The sequence below is a fragment of the Thunnus maccoyii genome, chromosome 15, assembly GCF_910596095.1.
Source record: "Thunnus maccoyii chromosome 15, fThuMac1.1, whole genome shotgun sequence".
NCBI classification, from domain to species: Eukaryota; Metazoa; Chordata; class Actinopteri; order Scombriformes; family Scombridae; genus Thunnus; species Thunnus maccoyii.
In genome coordinates, this window is record NC_056547.1 from 4,831,198 (window position 1) to 4,848,232 (window position 17,035).

At 42.2% G+C, this 17,035-nt stretch overlaps 1 protein-coding gene across 1 annotated transcript in view; it reads right to left on the reverse strand.

Moving 5' to 3' along the window:
- Nucleotide 1: 1 nt before the first annotated feature.
- Nucleotides 2-17,035, reverse strand: part of LOC121912555 (chloride channel protein 1-like) — a 51,786-nt gene continuing 34,752 nt past the window's right edge. Inside the window, exons 13-24 of the mRNA XM_042434751.1 lie at nt 16,474-16,543; nt 15,488-15,598; nt 13,969-14,182; nt 13,539-13,672; nt 13,248-13,339; nt 11,427-11,519; nt 11,187-11,286; nt 8,577-8,659; nt 6,986-7,030; nt 5,403-5,507; nt 1,468-1,554; nt 2-1,051 (exon numbers count right to left, since the gene is read on the reverse strand). Of these exons, the coding sequence (XP_042290685.1) occupies nt 488-1,051; nt 1,468-1,554; nt 5,403-5,507; nt 6,986-7,030; nt 8,577-8,659; nt 11,187-11,286; nt 11,427-11,519; nt 13,248-13,339; nt 13,539-13,672; nt 13,969-14,182; nt 15,488-15,598; nt 16,474-16,543 (1,698 nt within the window). The 3' untranslated portion in view covers nt 2-487. The remainder of the gene's footprint in view (nt 1,052-1,467; nt 1,555-5,402; nt 5,508-6,985; nt 7,031-8,576; nt 8,660-11,186; nt 11,287-11,426; nt 11,520-13,247; nt 13,340-13,538; nt 13,673-13,968; nt 14,183-15,487; nt 15,599-16,473; nt 16,544-17,035) is intronic.

Consider the following 17,035-nt stretch of genomic DNA (forward strand, 5'->3'; position numbering starts at 1 on the left):
CAGTTAATAAATGCTAAAAAGTCACGTTTGTTGTTTCCCCAAGTGCTGGAAAAGTGAAGGAGGTTAGCTCCAAAGTTAATAACAATAGGTTAGTATAACCTGAAAACGCTAAACAGAGAAATGTGAGTTCACTGTCCCGTTACACCCCCCCAACCCACCCGCCACTAATCGATTAGTTGAAGATTACGTACGATTTCAGTCGACCTGTATTGACTACAGCCCTACTAATTAGGCAAAGGTGTGTGAAATGAGGAGACAGAACCAGTAAGAGTGGGATTAACCATCTTCAGTCTGGTGTGACTTGTAGCTTCAAGCGAACATGTCGTTGGCTTTGAAATCTTTGCTCTACCTTAGATGATGAGAGGAAAAAGGGTAGATGGGGACCAGAGCAATAAATCGAGAACAGAAGAAGAAACTCACACCATTAAAAAAAGTTTTCCATTATAAAAAAAAAAAAAAAAAATCATAACCATCACTCGTCTAAAACCTAAACCATTGGCTCATCGTCGCTGTCTTCGTCCCCCTGGAGGAGTTCCTGTAGCGGCCTCAGGGAGGAAAGAGGGATGGCGGAAGTGAAAGTAGGAGGAGAAGGAGGAGGAGGAGGAGGAGGAGGAGTAGAAGAAGAAGGGACTGGAGGAGGAGTGGAGGAAGGAGGGAGGGTGAGGTTGCTGTTGTCGCTGCAGCTCCTACTGGCTGAGCTGCAGCTCCCTGTGCTGCTACTGTCGCTGCTGCTCTCTGCGCTGCTGCTGCTGCTGCTCACCACCACCTCCCTCGTCAGGCCCTCGATCCACACCTCCGCTTCAGTCTCATGGTGGTGGTGATGATGGTGGTGGTGGTGGTGGTGGTGGTGGATGTCCGTAGTGGGGGAGGGCGAGGGAGCTTGGGGATCTGCTGGAGATGAATGAGGTGAGGTCGGCGAGGAGGGAGCGGAGGGAGAAGAGGGTGGAGGTTTGGAGACGGTGGAGCTGCGGGTGCTCATGTCGCGGAAGCTGGCGAGCGGAGGGCGGAGCCGGACGCCGGAGCGCGTGGAGCCCTCGATGGCCTTCTGGAGCTGGAGGAGGAAGGAAAGAAAGACAGGAAGAAAAACAAGCAAAAATAAATGTGTGCAAGAGATAAAAAGGAGGATAAGTTGAGGAAATAGAGAAAGATTGGTGGGTGATTTGATGGAGGGATAGAAGGAATAAATGAAGGGAAGATGGAGACAATAATAGGTAGAGACATGAGGAATAAAGTACATCAAAGAAAGGCTGAAACGTACAGAGAGGATATTGATTATGCTAACAAAACACTCATACATAATTCAAAAAAGATTTATGAGACTTCAAGCAAATCAGGAGCAAAAACCAAAGACAGACAAGGGAAAACTTCTAAAACTGTTAGTTTCATTTACTGCTTAGCTGTTGCTTTCCAGATGACCTTCATCAGAGAGAGAGAAGACACACAGCCCAAAAAAACGAAGTCTCTTACCTCTTTTAGCGCCACCACCCCCACCAGTTTGCCGATACTGGTCACATAAGCGTGACTGAGCCCCAGCAGTGAGAATAAGGTGTGGGTCTGCGGAGACAGAGCGGAGGAAAAAAAGGTCAGGCGTCAAACTTTCTACCTCTCATCCCGGGACGACAGTTTACAGGCCTCTGCGTCTCTGTCTAGACGCGATGTCACAGAGACGGGAAAGATGAAAGCGAACTGACTCGAGGCTCCAGGTGAACCGCAGGAAGTGTGTTTCCGTGCACAAAGTATTCTCTGCTCTTAGTGCTGCTAAGGTCACACTTTGAAAGAGCTCTTTGTATGCATCAGCACATCTCGATAACAAAGGCCCTTTATATACACATGAATAAGCGGAATATTCCGGATATTACCATGAGAAAAAAATCACCCTGAAGACGAGAAAAAACTCCTCAACAGTAATAGTACAAGGTGATGAAGCACACTTTAGTTTCCTGCAAATCCTGGATCATCTTCAGATTTGTCTTAAGGAGGATGTGAGCCAATCAGAATTAACGTTATTAGAATATAACTGCACAGCTGGACAGCAGCAGGTTAGAGATATGAGCTGCTGATTTGGTTTATATAAGCTTTTTGTGTATAATGTAGCTGCAGCCTTTTAAAACACACTTTACTCAACCTCAAGCAACAACAAATCCTTGACTATTAGCTTGTGCCGTGAGGATGGAAACAGTATGAACCAGAGTGAAGAGTCTCCCCTCCTTTAATCATCTATTGTTGAGTTGTCCTTGAGCAAAGCGCTTAAGCCTCTTTTGGACCAAAAAAAAGTTCCAGGAACTATGGAACCAGAGAAACTAATCTCAGGCACTAAAGTAGGAAGTGAAAGCTCCTCTTGTGCGTTTGCTTTTCCACCTCATCTGTGTCAGTAAAGCATATTAGACTCAGTAGAAGCTGCCTTTCACACAAAGAAACAACAACACAGAGCAGAACTGCAACGATGAGTCGGTGGGGAGAAAATTAATGTGCAACTGACTTGTTTGGTTTTAGCTCATTTTCTTTGTCACATATATACAAATATTTTCTTGGATTTGAAGACATTAGCTTGGACTAAATTATAACAGGCATTTTTAGATATTTTGGACATTTTACAGACTAAATGTTTAATTGATTAACTGTGAAAATAATCTGCAGATTAATCGATAATAATAATTCGTCGCAGCCCTAAGAGGAGTCGTCCTGTTGTTCTTTGTATTTACTGCTGCGTTACTCTGATGTTTGAGTCAGATGTAGTGAATGAATAAAAAGGAGAAATGCAGCGGAGGAAAAAGAGAAAACTCCAGAACACCACAGCTGCAAAGTAGAAGATCTGTGTTTGATCATTTATTTCTATTTTAGGATTTAACCACCAACAATCAGAAAATAAAGTTTGATTTCTCTCAGTCAACCATCACTGCTTCCTTTCTCTCTCTCTCCCTCATTCACTGCAGCTCCTTCACATTGTTTATCCATCTCTTGCACACTTTTTTTTAAAGTGTACCTAATGCTAATATCAATACTAGAGTACATCTTTGTTTTATGAATAGTGGTGCATGAGTTGACTCTACTCCCTACAGTTCCTGAACCATCAGGAAGTTTTTCCTCACATTTATCACATTGAGGAACTTAATTTAGTTCCTGCTTCCTCCGGTGGAAACACACATTTACTTCCTGAGTTCCTCAAACAGTTCTTGGTCCCCTGAGAAGGTTCCTGTGAGGGAAACGTCTTGTTAGTTGCAGTGTTGTGTCTCAGTGTTTGTACTGAAGAGCTCCCTGCAACTAAATATAAAGATTCATGAAAATGTGGCTGCTTCTTTTGTTTACCTCTCGGATACAGTTTTAAGATTTTAAGTTTTTCTCACAATGACTTGTAATAAATTAAAAAAAAAACAAAAAAACTTTCTTCCTACTTCAGAACTAACAGGAACAACTCACAGAATGAATGCTTGGGTGATTATGTAACAACCTCCTACTCACCTGCTGTAAATAAGATTCTGTTTTCAGCTTGTTGTGTCTGTCTGCATTTAGTCGGACGTGAATAAAACCTGGTCTCTCCTGAGTGTTTTTCATGTGCCATTACCCCTCTGTCAAGGTTATCTACATCCTCGGCTGAATGAGATGTTATGTAAATAAACGACTTAAGGAGCTGAAAGTGGGAACACAAACAAAAGACTTGACGAGTGCTCGGGGTGCTCGGTTCCAGTTTTTATGCTTCTTCACTTGTATAAAAACAAACATCAACTCTTGTCCGTGGTGAATTTAGACTCTGCAATAAAATCAACTGCAGGGTCATTTCATGCAAATTATGATGTAATGAACAACAAATCTGAATGAAAATGAAAGAAATTGAGATACTGTCTTCTGTAACTAAAATAACTGCAATAAATGTTGATGGAAATGAAGCTGTTGGATGAATAAGAGCCGGCTTCAGCTAAGTGTCAGGTACTTTATATTTAATACACAGGAAGGAAACCTGCTGCTGAGAGTTCAGCAGGTTTTGATACTTGGAGCACGAACCTGTGGAAATCTTTTAGTAAGTTAGAGCAAAAAGGCGACACAAGCTAACTCTAACTAACTCTAACTAACACTAACTAACACTAACTAACTCTAACTAAGTCTAACTAACACTAACTAACTCTAACTAACACTAACTAACTCTAACTAACTACACTTAACTGCAACTGCTACAGACCGGTGCTCCTCACAAACACCTGCTGATTCAAGAGGTACCTGATGTGTACCAGGGGTTATAGAAAGGACTGATGTCATTGATGTTGCTGGTGAACATCTCATGACATAAATAAATACTCATTTCTGTGGCAAATTCATAAAAGTGATCAGTGACCATGGCCGTTACACATGCAATAACCTTCAGTAAAATATGAAAATGACATTCTCCAATTTCCACTTTTGAAATACAGATTCAACATTAAATAAATGAATCAAAAAAGAAAATTAGTTTTTTTTTTATATCAATATCATTTGAATTCCTGGAAAGCTCTTTGATTGCAGCGACATTTGTAGGGAAAATAAAAGTTGACCACTTGTAGTTTAATGGAGTAATGTTCTTATGTAGGACGTCTCATTTAGTTTGTATCTCGTGCTCAGAAATATAACAATGTGCCAGCAAAAGACAGGATACACGTATGCAGGAACCTAAATATGTTTATATTTTTTTATGAAGAAATAAATGCATTTAACACGTTCATCAGGCCTCAATGATACACACACTGTGTTTTAGTGAGAAACACTGAATGTGAACAGAACTCTATCAGGGTATCTTTACTTTTTCAACCAATAAAATTTCTACCCAAATCAAACTGTCTTTCTCTTTGGGCTGGGTAAAAAAGTCACATTAGAATCATCATTCTTATCCTCTACGATTCTGAATTGATTCATAAATGCCAAAAATTTGTAAATGTTAGTTTGTAACGTTATGTTGACAAAAAACATGGAACTCAAATGCACCCGGACAGTCTACAGAGCTGGAACAGAGGCAGATGTTTGGCTGCATTTTTGATTTAAAGACTTAATAATTACCTGTGCAAGACGAACATGAAGTATATTATTAATATAAATATATATGTAAATCGCATCATTACCAAGAGACTAACGCACACTGCAGCACTTAAAAAACTTAAACCAACTGTTGGGTGATGAAAATAAGTCAGTGTCTGTTTCACCTGTTCAGTGGACAGCGATGGTCCCCGGGGCTATCGGTGCAGCAGAGACATGACGTTATTATATAATAAGATTCCTACACCTACTTTCTCTACCTGACATAGTTAATATTTTAAAATGAGCCCTTCCCACACTATGTCCTACCTTGAAATCCTCCTTTCATAGAATGTAAATGAGAGTAGATTTTAAAGTGTGTTGACCTCTGTGACGCCTGTTTATTTCCGTCTTTCCTCACCAACCTTGTGTAATGATGTTCTCTCCACCAGCTGGAAAGGGGAAGGGTCAACTCGTATCTCATCGATTTCCATTGGCTTGTCCATCTCTTCCTCTTCCCACGCTTTGATCTGCAGCAGCAAATAAGAAGCAAGGTCAGTGAGGTGGAGAGGCTGGCGTTAGTTCACAGTCGCTCCCGTGATGGGAAAAAATCCCTCCTTCTATCTGAACGTATGAGTTCAACCGGAGGGAAATATTCATTTTTATAGTGGCTCATGTACAGCACATAAAGCATATGATTCAAACATTATTCAGCTGTTTTGTTTGGGTGAAAGTGAAGCTGTGTGTGTGTGTGTGTGTGGTGGCAGGAGAGGAGAGGTAGGTTAGCTACCGTTGCAGCTATGAAAAACCTTGAAAAGCTCTGTGTTGCGTCCTTGCGTGTCACCGCTCTCCCCCCTCTGAGATTTAGGATGTCTGACACCTTTTAGCCTCTCTATGGATTTCACCTACAAGCCTCAGCCTGCTGTGACGGGGTGGGGGGGTGGGGGGGGCGGTCTTGTAGAATTTACAGGGACTGTGTTACGGGGCGTTTTTTTTTTGGGACGATGTCAGGAAGAGTAAAGGAAGCAGCAGATGGAAGAGGACTGGAGGACACGATATTGTTTTGCTGCTGTTAACACACACTTTTAAATCCTGGCTGCAGTTAAGAGATGTGACAGATCTCTAACACTTGTGACATACATGTGATATGGATGTGAATTGGTGGCTGTAGTGTTTCGGTGATATGTTTCGCTTGTGTTGGCAGAGACGCTTCAGTTCAAAAGGCTGTCATGTGCTTGACACAGCTGCAATTTTGCTAATACGTGCACTTAGACAACCGAGGTTACCCGGAGCAACCGGGTTACCTGGATTAATGGGGGGACGCTTTTTACATGCACGGTGGTATGAGTGTCTGTGTCAGAGAGAGACTGAGAGCACAGTGAGAGGAGAGGCATGATTCTCAATTTAACAGATAGGCTTTGTTCAGTGTTACTGTGTAGTTTGTGTTAGTTTATTAGCTCTGGTGTTACTTTCCCTGTCTGCAGTCTTTTGTCTTGCACATGCATACTGTAAAAAGTCCATTATGCATATACTGTAAATGTACATGGTCATAAAATCAGTGTTTTCCAGGTTATATCTACCTGGTTTCTCAGGTTAATCCCCTGCGCTGATTACTGTAACCAGGTTCCTCGTTTATATGACAGTGAAGAAATCAGCTAACTGGAAAAAGCTGACTGTAAACAGTCATTTAAGTGCATGTAAACACACTGTCATTCTGCTAATGTGTTTTTAAATAATCATAATGCTGACAGATACAGGTTTTTAAAGGATCCTTTCACCCAAATTTACCAGTCTTGACAGATAGGTTTGGGTTTTCTTTTATCCCCCAGATATTAAAATATCACAACATCTCTGACAATTCTGCCGCCGCAAATACAATAAAGGTAATTAATGAAGTTTTATTGTGCTGAAAAATTACCCACAGACCTTGCTTTCCTTAAGCACTATTTCTTTAGCAGAAAGTATTCATATATCTTTGTAAAAGCATGCAAACTCATCGTCAGCGTACCTCCTCTGGTGTCATCGTGTCTGAAAGGGGAGGAGGACAGGGCTCCTGGAGACAAAAAAAAAAAAGACACATGAGAGATGAGACATGTTTGTGAATTATTTTAAGAGCATCGTCTTTCACTTTGGTTCCTTTGAAACAGGCTGGATGTGACCTCTAAGTCGAGAATACTCTGAATCTTACATGAGGGGGAGTGAAGGGAAAGTACAATCTGTTTCATATCGTTCTTTCATATATTCACAGCACTTCCACTGACTTGTTTCATCTCATTACTCAACATTTACTTTTGGATTTCTGCCATCTGTAGAAGAAAACGTATGAAATATCATTTGAATATTCTGTATCTGTATTTTAAATTGTCTACAGAGATAAACGGGTTACTGTCGTCCAGTTTTTTCGTGTCATCTTTCACTGCCCGACATATCCGGCAGGTTTTTTTGTGAGTAAACTGGTGAAAACTCAGTGCGACACCTGCTGTGACCTGTTTTGCTTCCCTCATTTGTTCACTCGCTGTCCAGGCGGGTCGGCTGCTTCTGTCCTTGAAGCCACAAAAAAAATAAATAAATAACGTCACCTTGCTCACGAGAAAGCAACAGTTGTCTATGACAGCACAGGAAGTTGGCTTTAAATGAATGAAAGGGTTGACACTTTTATTATCATCTCATCTGCACAAATCAGCAGTTACATCTCTGCATTCTGTGTAGTCGTATTACTGCAACCGCAGCGATTATACTCATCTTAGAGTTAAACGAGACGCTGACATCGTTACAGCGGCCGGATGGTTTCTTCTAAAGGTCAGTGTTTGGTTAGCTGACATCAGTGGCTGGTAATGTAGACAAATACCTGTTTCACAGCCAGGATTTGGCTCGACGCTTGATGGCAATTTCCCACTGTGTGTCTATTTGATATTCAGGGCTGTAGAATAGCTGTAAAAACAATCCCCATGCAGGAATAGGATTGAATCCAAAAAAAAAAAAAACATAATAGAAAATCAGACTGGTAATACACAAGCCACAGCAGTGGGCACAACAAAAAAAAAAATAAAAAATCAAATTCTAATCTTGCAAGCTTACAAGCGTATGCTTTATTTCCAGTGTGGTTTTCCTTCCCGCTCGTATAAAAGAGATGACATGTATTAGTTTCCTTGTGAGGCGGGAGCACTGCCAGGACGAATAATAACTCTTCCTCCAGTGTCTGGCTTCCGCATTTCCATGACAGAGGGAAAGATTCTCCACGTTGGGGAGTTTGTCTGTGTATTCGTGTGCCTCTGTCAATCAGATAAAGAGTATCTGCCTGAATAGAAAGCAGACCCCCGTAATGAAAAATTCACCCAGCACAAAAAATAAATAAATAAATAATGGATAAATATTTATATCCTCAGTGTGCCAGTGTGAGGTTGTGGTTTTGGGACAGCTTTGCCAAACAAATGAGGAGGTTTATTTGCATTTCAATGGTTCTTAACTCGAGGGAAAATGTCTCGGCTACTGAGAACATCTCTGAATAGTTAGAAAAGCTTTAAGACATGTAAAACACACAAGGAGCAAGATTACCAACACGTCTTATAGATGTTTACCGTACGTGGACAGACACACACCTGCGACTGTCCCTCTGCTTGTCTGCTCTTAGGGGTGAAGAGATTCCTGAGTGTTTTCCTCACAGACTGCAGAGGACCTTTTTCTGACAGAGAGAGAGAAAGAGAGAAAGAGGTGAAGGTCAATAAATTATACAAATGTGACTTTTGAAAGACTTGCAGCCTTTGGACAGAAAAGCCTAACAGCAAATGGAGGTTTTTTTTTTTGAGAGAAGAGACTCCTGACAAACCCGACCGACCCATTATTGTTGTTGCCTGGATACCGTTTCAGTGGGGAAAAATGTCTGCTGTTGTGTTTGATAGGCTGCTGAGGAGTTCACGGCGCGCCACGATAGATACACAAAGGCCATCTGGTTATTTGTAGCCGACATGCTGCCCAACATTCCTTTATTCCTGTTAAAGTAGCGAAAGTTATTAAAGTCAAAATGTGTGACATCTGTTGAGGGCGGAGAGACAAACAAACAAGACAATATGGCAAACTGTGTGAAAGGCTGACGAATTCATCAAACAGATAGGAACTAAATGCTTTGACGGACATCTGGGCGGCTGCAGGGTGCAGCTAATGTGGAATTAACGGAATTTTTCTTGTCCGTTAGCATTAAGAAGTTTCCAGTTGTTACTACTGTACACACTGGTGACAGCCACCATAACTCAAGCTGAGCAGACACTGTGCAGTTTCACTAAAGAAATTCTGGTTGTTTTTGTCCATCGATAATCCCGATAAAGCTTATTCCAGCGAGGCGGAGGCATCCTCGACAGTGTTGACAAACGGAGAGAAAAGCAACGTTATTTTGAGCAGTTCTGCTATGATGAGAGCATAAGAAGGCTTCAGTTTGATCTCAGCAGTCTCTGTCACGTCTACAACATGTAAAATACTCCAGTAATCGCTAGAGTTAACAGTATGATGGATGAAAATCTGACTGTGGAACTGTTCAAAGATTTCAGACACACCGGAAATCCGACTGATGGTCCGACAGCCGGATCGTCGATCGTTGAGGCGATTAATTGGGACGACGTGACCTCACACTGCATGTCGAACGACAAACCTAATCTAGCAGAAATTCTACCCAATTCTGAAATTAGTGGAGGGCGACCGACCAATCAGGCTCAATCCGTACGGTATCTGCCAGGCTTAAAAGATTATAAAGGTGCCCGGCAGCGCAGTGAGGGGACGTTGAGAAACCTTCTTCTTTATGTAAATAACGGACGAGAGCGACAACATGGTGAGAACCAATCACACACTGACAAAAATAACTTTTAAACAAAGTGGAAGAAAAGCTGCTTGTTGTGATTAATGGCTTCCCAGTTCTCTACAAAATCACTTTAACACACTTCCAAGTCTTGACTAAGAAAAATGGTACATGTGCGTGTCATCTTTGTATTAGTGAAATGAGACACAAACAAACGACAACCTGCTCATCAAATATTCAGCTTCATAACAACACAAACAACAGTGTGTGTTTGGATATGATGTGTTTGACCTTTGTGTGTGTGTTGTGTGTTAGACAACACATATGTGAAGCCGGTGAGTTTCACATAACCATCTGGGCTCTGACTAAAAGCTTAGTCATATCAGTTGACATGTTTTTTTTTTCGGAGGAGAAGTCGGGGGGGGGCGTAGAAAAGAATAAATTCAATTACATCTCCCTAGTGAGCAAAACTTGTCTGAAGGGAATCAATATTACTATGACAAGCCACCGCCAGGCTTTCAATGCCTGGACTCGCCTTCTTGTCACACACACACACACACACACACACACACACACACACACACACACACACACACACACACACACACACACACACACACATAACTCCACATGTGTAACGGAGCTAAAGAAGATCTCACGAAAGAGCTCAGAGATTGTAATTGTCCTCTACAGTTTAATGTGTTTCCATGTGGAGGGTGGCATTAACTCAAACTCAACTGGACTCCAAAAGGTCTTTTTATCCTTTGTTGACCTGGAGACAGTTGTTGATTCTTTTATAACATCCTATTTAGACCACTGTGACTGCTCAAGCACCTTCTCCCATAAGACTTTATGAAGAAGGTAAATATTAGGGCTGTAGAACCCTCGCCAGGCCAAAAAAACATTTTTTAATGCCAAAATGAACACCAAATATCCATTCATTCGGAAATCGACAACGTTTGGGAGTCTGTGCAGCGCTGTTGGGTACATGAGTCAACCTCTGTGTCGTTGTCTGGGAAACCACTGGTCGCGTAACTCCGTTAAGGAGTATGTTTGTGTAGCAAGCGGGAAAGAGTGAGCGGCAGAGAAGTGACAGTGGATGACAGCGGGGCAGAGGAAAAGGTTAGTAGTAAGTTGTCAGTCTGGCAGTAAATGTACGGCACAGACTACAGTGTGTCAGTTAATAAATGCTAAACAGTCACGTCTGTTGTTTCCTCAAGTGCTGGAAAAGTGAAGGAGGTTAGCTCCAAAGTTAGCAACAATGGGTTAGCCTAAAGACGCTAAACAGAGAAATAGAAAACTGAGAAATCCCATAAATCTCCCCTCCCCGCCACTAATCGATTAGTTGAAGATTATGTAGGATTTTAGTCGACCAACATTTTCTCTGGTTGACTACAGCCCTAGATATAAAGACGAAACTCACCAGTCTGCTCTCCAGGAACAGGAGCGGTGTGGTTGGATGAAGGCTCCTGAGGTTTTGGAGAAGGCAGCGGGCCGTTCCTCTCCTCCTGCATCGGGCTGCCCTGCAGAGGACAACTTGATTAACATGTAACTACAAGTTGTTGAGATAAAACAGCACCTTTAACTGAAAATTGAAACAAACCACCTCTGACTATGTAGGCACAGGATACTCTTAATACTGGTGGCGAATTAGGAGCCCCACCTTCTCTCCGTCCTCCTCTTCCTCTTCATCTACGAAGGCGAAGGATTCCCAGCTGTGTTTCTCAGACTGATTCTGCTCCTGTAGACTGCGACCCTGAATCCAAATCCAGGTGAACAGATCAATACAGACGGCGGTTGTCATATTATCAGAATTCAGTGTGAAAAAGCATGAAAAGCATGTGCTACCTGATTGATTAGTTGTTTGGTCCATAAAATGTCAGAAAATTGTGAAAAAGTCTGAGATAACATCCTAACATGTCTAGTTTTCTCACTAGCAACAGTCCACAAGCCAAAGATATTCACTTTACTATAACAGATGAGTAAATATTCACATGTGGGAATCAGAGAATTTAGCAATTTTCTTCTTAAATAATTACACAAAATGATTAATCCGTAATCTAAATAGTTGACAATTAATTTAACAAGTTGGCAGCTAATCTGTTAATTGACTAATTGTTGCAGCTCTACACATTTTGCACAAGGATGTGATGTCTCTTCTTCTGGGCTTTTTTTTAAGGGAAACACAGTATTATGACTGTTTGTCTTTGCTGGATGACATCATCTCTATAAAAGCCAGACTGCAGCAGCTTCGTCTATGACATCATCTACATTTCCACTCGTTCCAGTGAAGGATGTTTGTGAAAGTGCATCGTTTAATTTCCAGCGCATTTTAGTGAAACGCTGACACCTGTGGCTTGTCTTTTACTTTTTGGCACCCTGGTCTGTCTCCATGGAAACAAGGGGTAAAAAAAAACAGCTTTGGCTAAAAGTGGTACTTGTGCTGCCTAATGTAGCGTCATAATCACCGTGTAAATTAAACATGACCTGTTGAGCTATTCAGGTAAATAATTAAATCAATCGTAACACTGCTTGTTTTTGTTTTTTAACACATTGGTGATAATAATATTTATCATAATCTCTAATGGATCTGCGATGTTCAGACATAGTTCTAATATTGTACAGCCTGTACAGAGTAACTGGCTTCAGTTATTGTGTTTATCACAATGATATAAGAGTGTAATTCACCTTGGAGTGAAGTTCTTTAACTTCATGAGGCTTCTTACTGAACTCTTTACTATTTATTTGAAGCCTGAAGGTGTTGGATTCATAGTTTTTGTGTTTTTGGGTTCCTGTGTTCACTCTGTGTGTCTGTTAAATTCCACTTCTTCTTCATGCTTATTAATCCTGTTAAGTTTTCTGTCACAGTGCGTCTCTGTGTCTCCTCTGTTCCTCCCTGTTATGTTAAAACCAGACTGTGTTGGAGGAGGCGTGATATTAAGTTGTCTTTATTAGTCAGTCTGTCTTTGTTTTTATTTCGCTCTGTACTCACACAGATGACTCAGTCTTAGTGATGAGGACGTTTGTGTTTTCTGTTTGCTCTGTGTTTCCCTCCTGTGTGCCTGCGCTCCTCTCCAGCCTGTTTTTCCCTCCACACACGCCCTGCGTCAAGCTCATCAGCTGTGCCCTGCAGAGTGTTTCCCCCCAGCCCATCGCCTCCCTGTCTGTTCTCCTGTTTCGTCACCTCGCTCCCCTCACCTGAGCTTCTGATCATTAGTTTAGTTAGTATTTCAGTCCAGTCTTCAGTTCAGTCTTTGTCGAGTGGTCTGCTCAGTTTGGTGGTCTGCCTGACGGCCGTCTCTTGCATTTAAATTCACCTGCTCTGCTCCGCTTGTGATAGAGTGAAGCTCAATATGTCGAGATATGTTTTTAATGCAAACACCTGAGTGTCCAGTATCTAAAGGGTCCTGTGTTTGAGCCCCTGACTGAAAACTAAATAACAAAAATACACATTTCAACAAATGCAGCCTGAGACTGTCCTCACTTGCATCAGGAGCCGCCTTTCTGGTGACAACCACCAATCACAGAGAGCCAGCAGCTCCAGCCTATCAATGCTGCCCAATAGGATCATAGAATCTGGAAACAGGAAGGAAAATCATCTCAACTATCATACGGAGTTTGATAGCGGCTGAACTTTGATGCTCATTTGCATGATTTCATTAATACTTTGACAAAAATACTTAAACTTTCTCTCTGCACCATTATATGAAGTAACAACACATTTCTCTTCACATTGAGATGAATTAAGATGAAATTCAGAATGAAGCTTTTTTACCTTTTGAATCAACCAGAGGGATTTTTTTGAGTGTAAAGGTGTCCAGGAGGAGTTTGACTTCTCTGTAGGTGGACTGAGAGGATATAAACTTCACCTTCCTCACCATGATGTCTTCCACAAAGATGTTGTACTGGCTGTGGAACACATACACGTTATGTTTGAAAGAAATATATACAAATCAACACAAACATGCCCTGAAAAAAATAGCACTGTACAAGCAGTTAACCTTTACTGTAAACACAGATTACACAGAAACAGGACGTATTTGTTTGCTTGCTGCATTCATGCAGGACATCAGGCGAAAGTCGTTGAGATGCAAAAGCAAAACAAGAAAAGACCGTCTCCTAAAAATCGAATTAGCCAAACTCCACAGCAGAGGACGACCTCGTTAATCCTCCCCACACATGATAACATCCAACCGTGTACAGACCTCATGTGCCCGAAGCCGAGCTCCGGCAGGTACGGCAGCTTCTTGACCTGGATGATGGAGTCATACAGGGAGGGCTGCAGGCCCTGGGCCACCATGTTGGCCAGGATTACTGCCACCATCATGGGCAGGATGTGTGAGATCTGGCCTGTCAGCTCAAAGCAGATAACCGCTGTGGACACCGTGTGAGTCACCGCCCCCGTCAACGCTGCCGCTCCTGTCAGACACATGGGATGGGATGATGAAGGGAGGAAGGGAGGGAGGGTGAAGTATTGAGGTGGAAGGAGGGAGGAGGGAGGATGGAAGGTAAAGAGGTAGGAGGAAAAGGAAGGAAGGAAAGGTAAAAAGACGATTGGGGGAGTAGAGGGAAAAGCGGTGGAGTAGAAGCAGGATGGAGGGAGTAAACATGGGATGGGTAGCAGGGAAAGGAAGGAGAAATAATAATAAAGTGGAGAAAAGGCTAAAAGATAGAGCGTGAGACCAGGAGATAATGGGAAGGAGGTATAGAGGAGGGACTGGACAGGAAGAAAGGAGAATCAAACATGAGTAGGATAGGAGTGAGAAGAACAGAATGGACGAGGGGATGAGGGAGAAAAGAAAGGACAGCTGAGTGAAAAAGGGAAAGGCAGCGAGAGAAAGTTCCACAAAAAGGATGCTTAAACCAAAAATAGATTAATAAGAAGTTACACAGGAGGTGGCAGGAAAACAAAGGTCACGAGAAGGATATCAGAGAGCGAGCGATGACAAAGAGAAGAGTAAAAAGCTGGATGAAACGAAGAAGAGAACAGGAAGGGAAGGAGTAACAGGAGGAAGGATGAGGGATGAGCTTTGTAGGGCAACAGGAGGAGGAGGACTGAAGGAGGGCCGTGTTTCTGGGTCAGTGGCTGAGGTGAGGACAGTGGAGGGAACATCACGGTGACATTTTACTGTCAGAGCAGAGGCACCACATGCTCTGATGGAAAGGAGGAATAGCAGGAGGGAGAGGATGACAAAGAAAAGGGGGGAGGAGGATTAGTTGGGGAGGCCGACTTAACAACAAGTGACAAGTCGAGGGGCCGGAGAGGTTGACAGGATAGGAGGAGGAGGAGGAGGAGGAGAAGTTAAAGGAGGAGGAGAGAAGTGACAGGAGAGAAGGAAGAGGACGTCTTGACCGCTGTTGACGAGCTGAGGGCGCAGGAGGTAGACAGTTAAGGAGAAGAAAGAGGAAGACGGGGAGGAGGAGGAGGAAGAGGGGTGAGGAGAGGGGAGGGGGACAGCTTGATATGGGTTTTTAGAAAGGCAGAGCCGATACAAACGAGTGATGTGACAGTGATAGTATTGATCAAATCTTGCCTTAAAGGATGGGTTCACGGTTTTTAAAGTCTTAAACAGTCAGGAGCACAAATGAACACGGTTCTCAAACGTTGCCCCTGCATGTTGTCAGTCAGGTCAGTCATAAGTGGAGGTTTGATTGAAAGTTGCAGTTGGAGACACTCTGAGGACAGGAGGGATTAGGAGGGAAGAGGAGGAAAGGGAGACTAACCAATGACTGCGTACCCTCCGGGGATAATGCGGTACAGAATGCCATCGAACACGATCCCGTGAGGAAACAAGGTGGCCATGATTTCTCCCACCAGCCGGCCGAACGAAGCTCCTACAAAAGCAAAGAGAAACTGAAAGTTAGCTTTCAAACTGCTGCAAGTAAACATATCCTCAAAATAAAAGATCAACCTTGGAAGATGGGAGAATGCCGTAAGTGGCGTTTTACTGTAATTAAATCATATGAATACTGTCAACAAACAAAAACATGTGTTGGTCTTTTAACTGCGTTTTACATCAGACATCAGCAGATCAAACAGTCTTCAGTGTTTCTACTAACAGCAGATGGTGGAAATGCTGATGAAATAAATCACTTCCAACAGGATCATCTTCCTCAGTGAAGATATCACAGTAGTGACTTATTATTATTATTATTATTATTTCAACTGCGTCACATAAACTGTTTTGTCAGTGTAGCTGTCGAATTCATTTAAGTGACTAATCATTTTTGAAAATGTCCAGAACAGAAACACTACAGAGCTTTTCATTGTTTATTATTCTCCTGTAATGTTCTCTGCGTGACGGTGCGAAAGATCACGTCTTTAAAACCGAACGCACGCACGCGACATGACCCGGCATATGCCGAGTTTCTTTCATTCAACTTGTTTACTGCTGGTAATGATGAATATTTTAAAGTGAAGCACTGGTAAAGGTCACGCTCCCAACACCTCACAGAGACAAAAAACAAGACACGAGCTGGAAACTGCTGCACATAAGCACTAATTCCTCTAATGTAATCCTTGATCTGTATTATAATAATCTGTCAGTCTGGGCAAATATCACTATATGAACAGGAGGAAAGCAATGTTTTCTAACTTCAGTTTAACTTAACTTTAGATAGTAAACAACTAGCAATAATGTTGTTTTCCTTACATTTTCACAATAATAATCACATGCTATACCAGTAATGTGTCAAGTGTGTTTGCTCACCCAGAATAAAGACGGGCATGAAGGCTCCAGATGGGATGGGCATGGTGGTGGCCACTGCAGACATCCAGAACTGCAGGAAAAGAAACACTCTACATGAGGACCGATAATAAACTGTGCCGTTAGCTTGATATCAGTGAGGCCTTGAATCATTTTTTTGCAGTCAACAAACCTCACGTTTAATTAATTAATTGTTGGGGTTTACTACATTGTAAATTCCTCAAAGAACTTTAGTCAAGAGGTTGTGTTATGTAGCGCGATAAGCTAGCAAAGCTCTGTAAACAGTATCACGTTCCTGTACGTGCTCAGTGGTGTCTGCCTTATACGTACACAGAGACTGAAAACATGATGGCTGTCGTTAGTCTTTGGAGCCGTTTCTAAACAAATTACCGTAACCCACAATCTTCATGGCGCTGACGTGTTTATAATAGTTTTTGGAAAACATCAGAGGTCTACAGCACAGAGGAATAAGATATATCAGGCTTTAGATACACACACAATACTTGTCAGTACTGTAGGTTGTTGGTTTGGCTCTGCATGTTGATTTGTTGACATTATCCTTTAA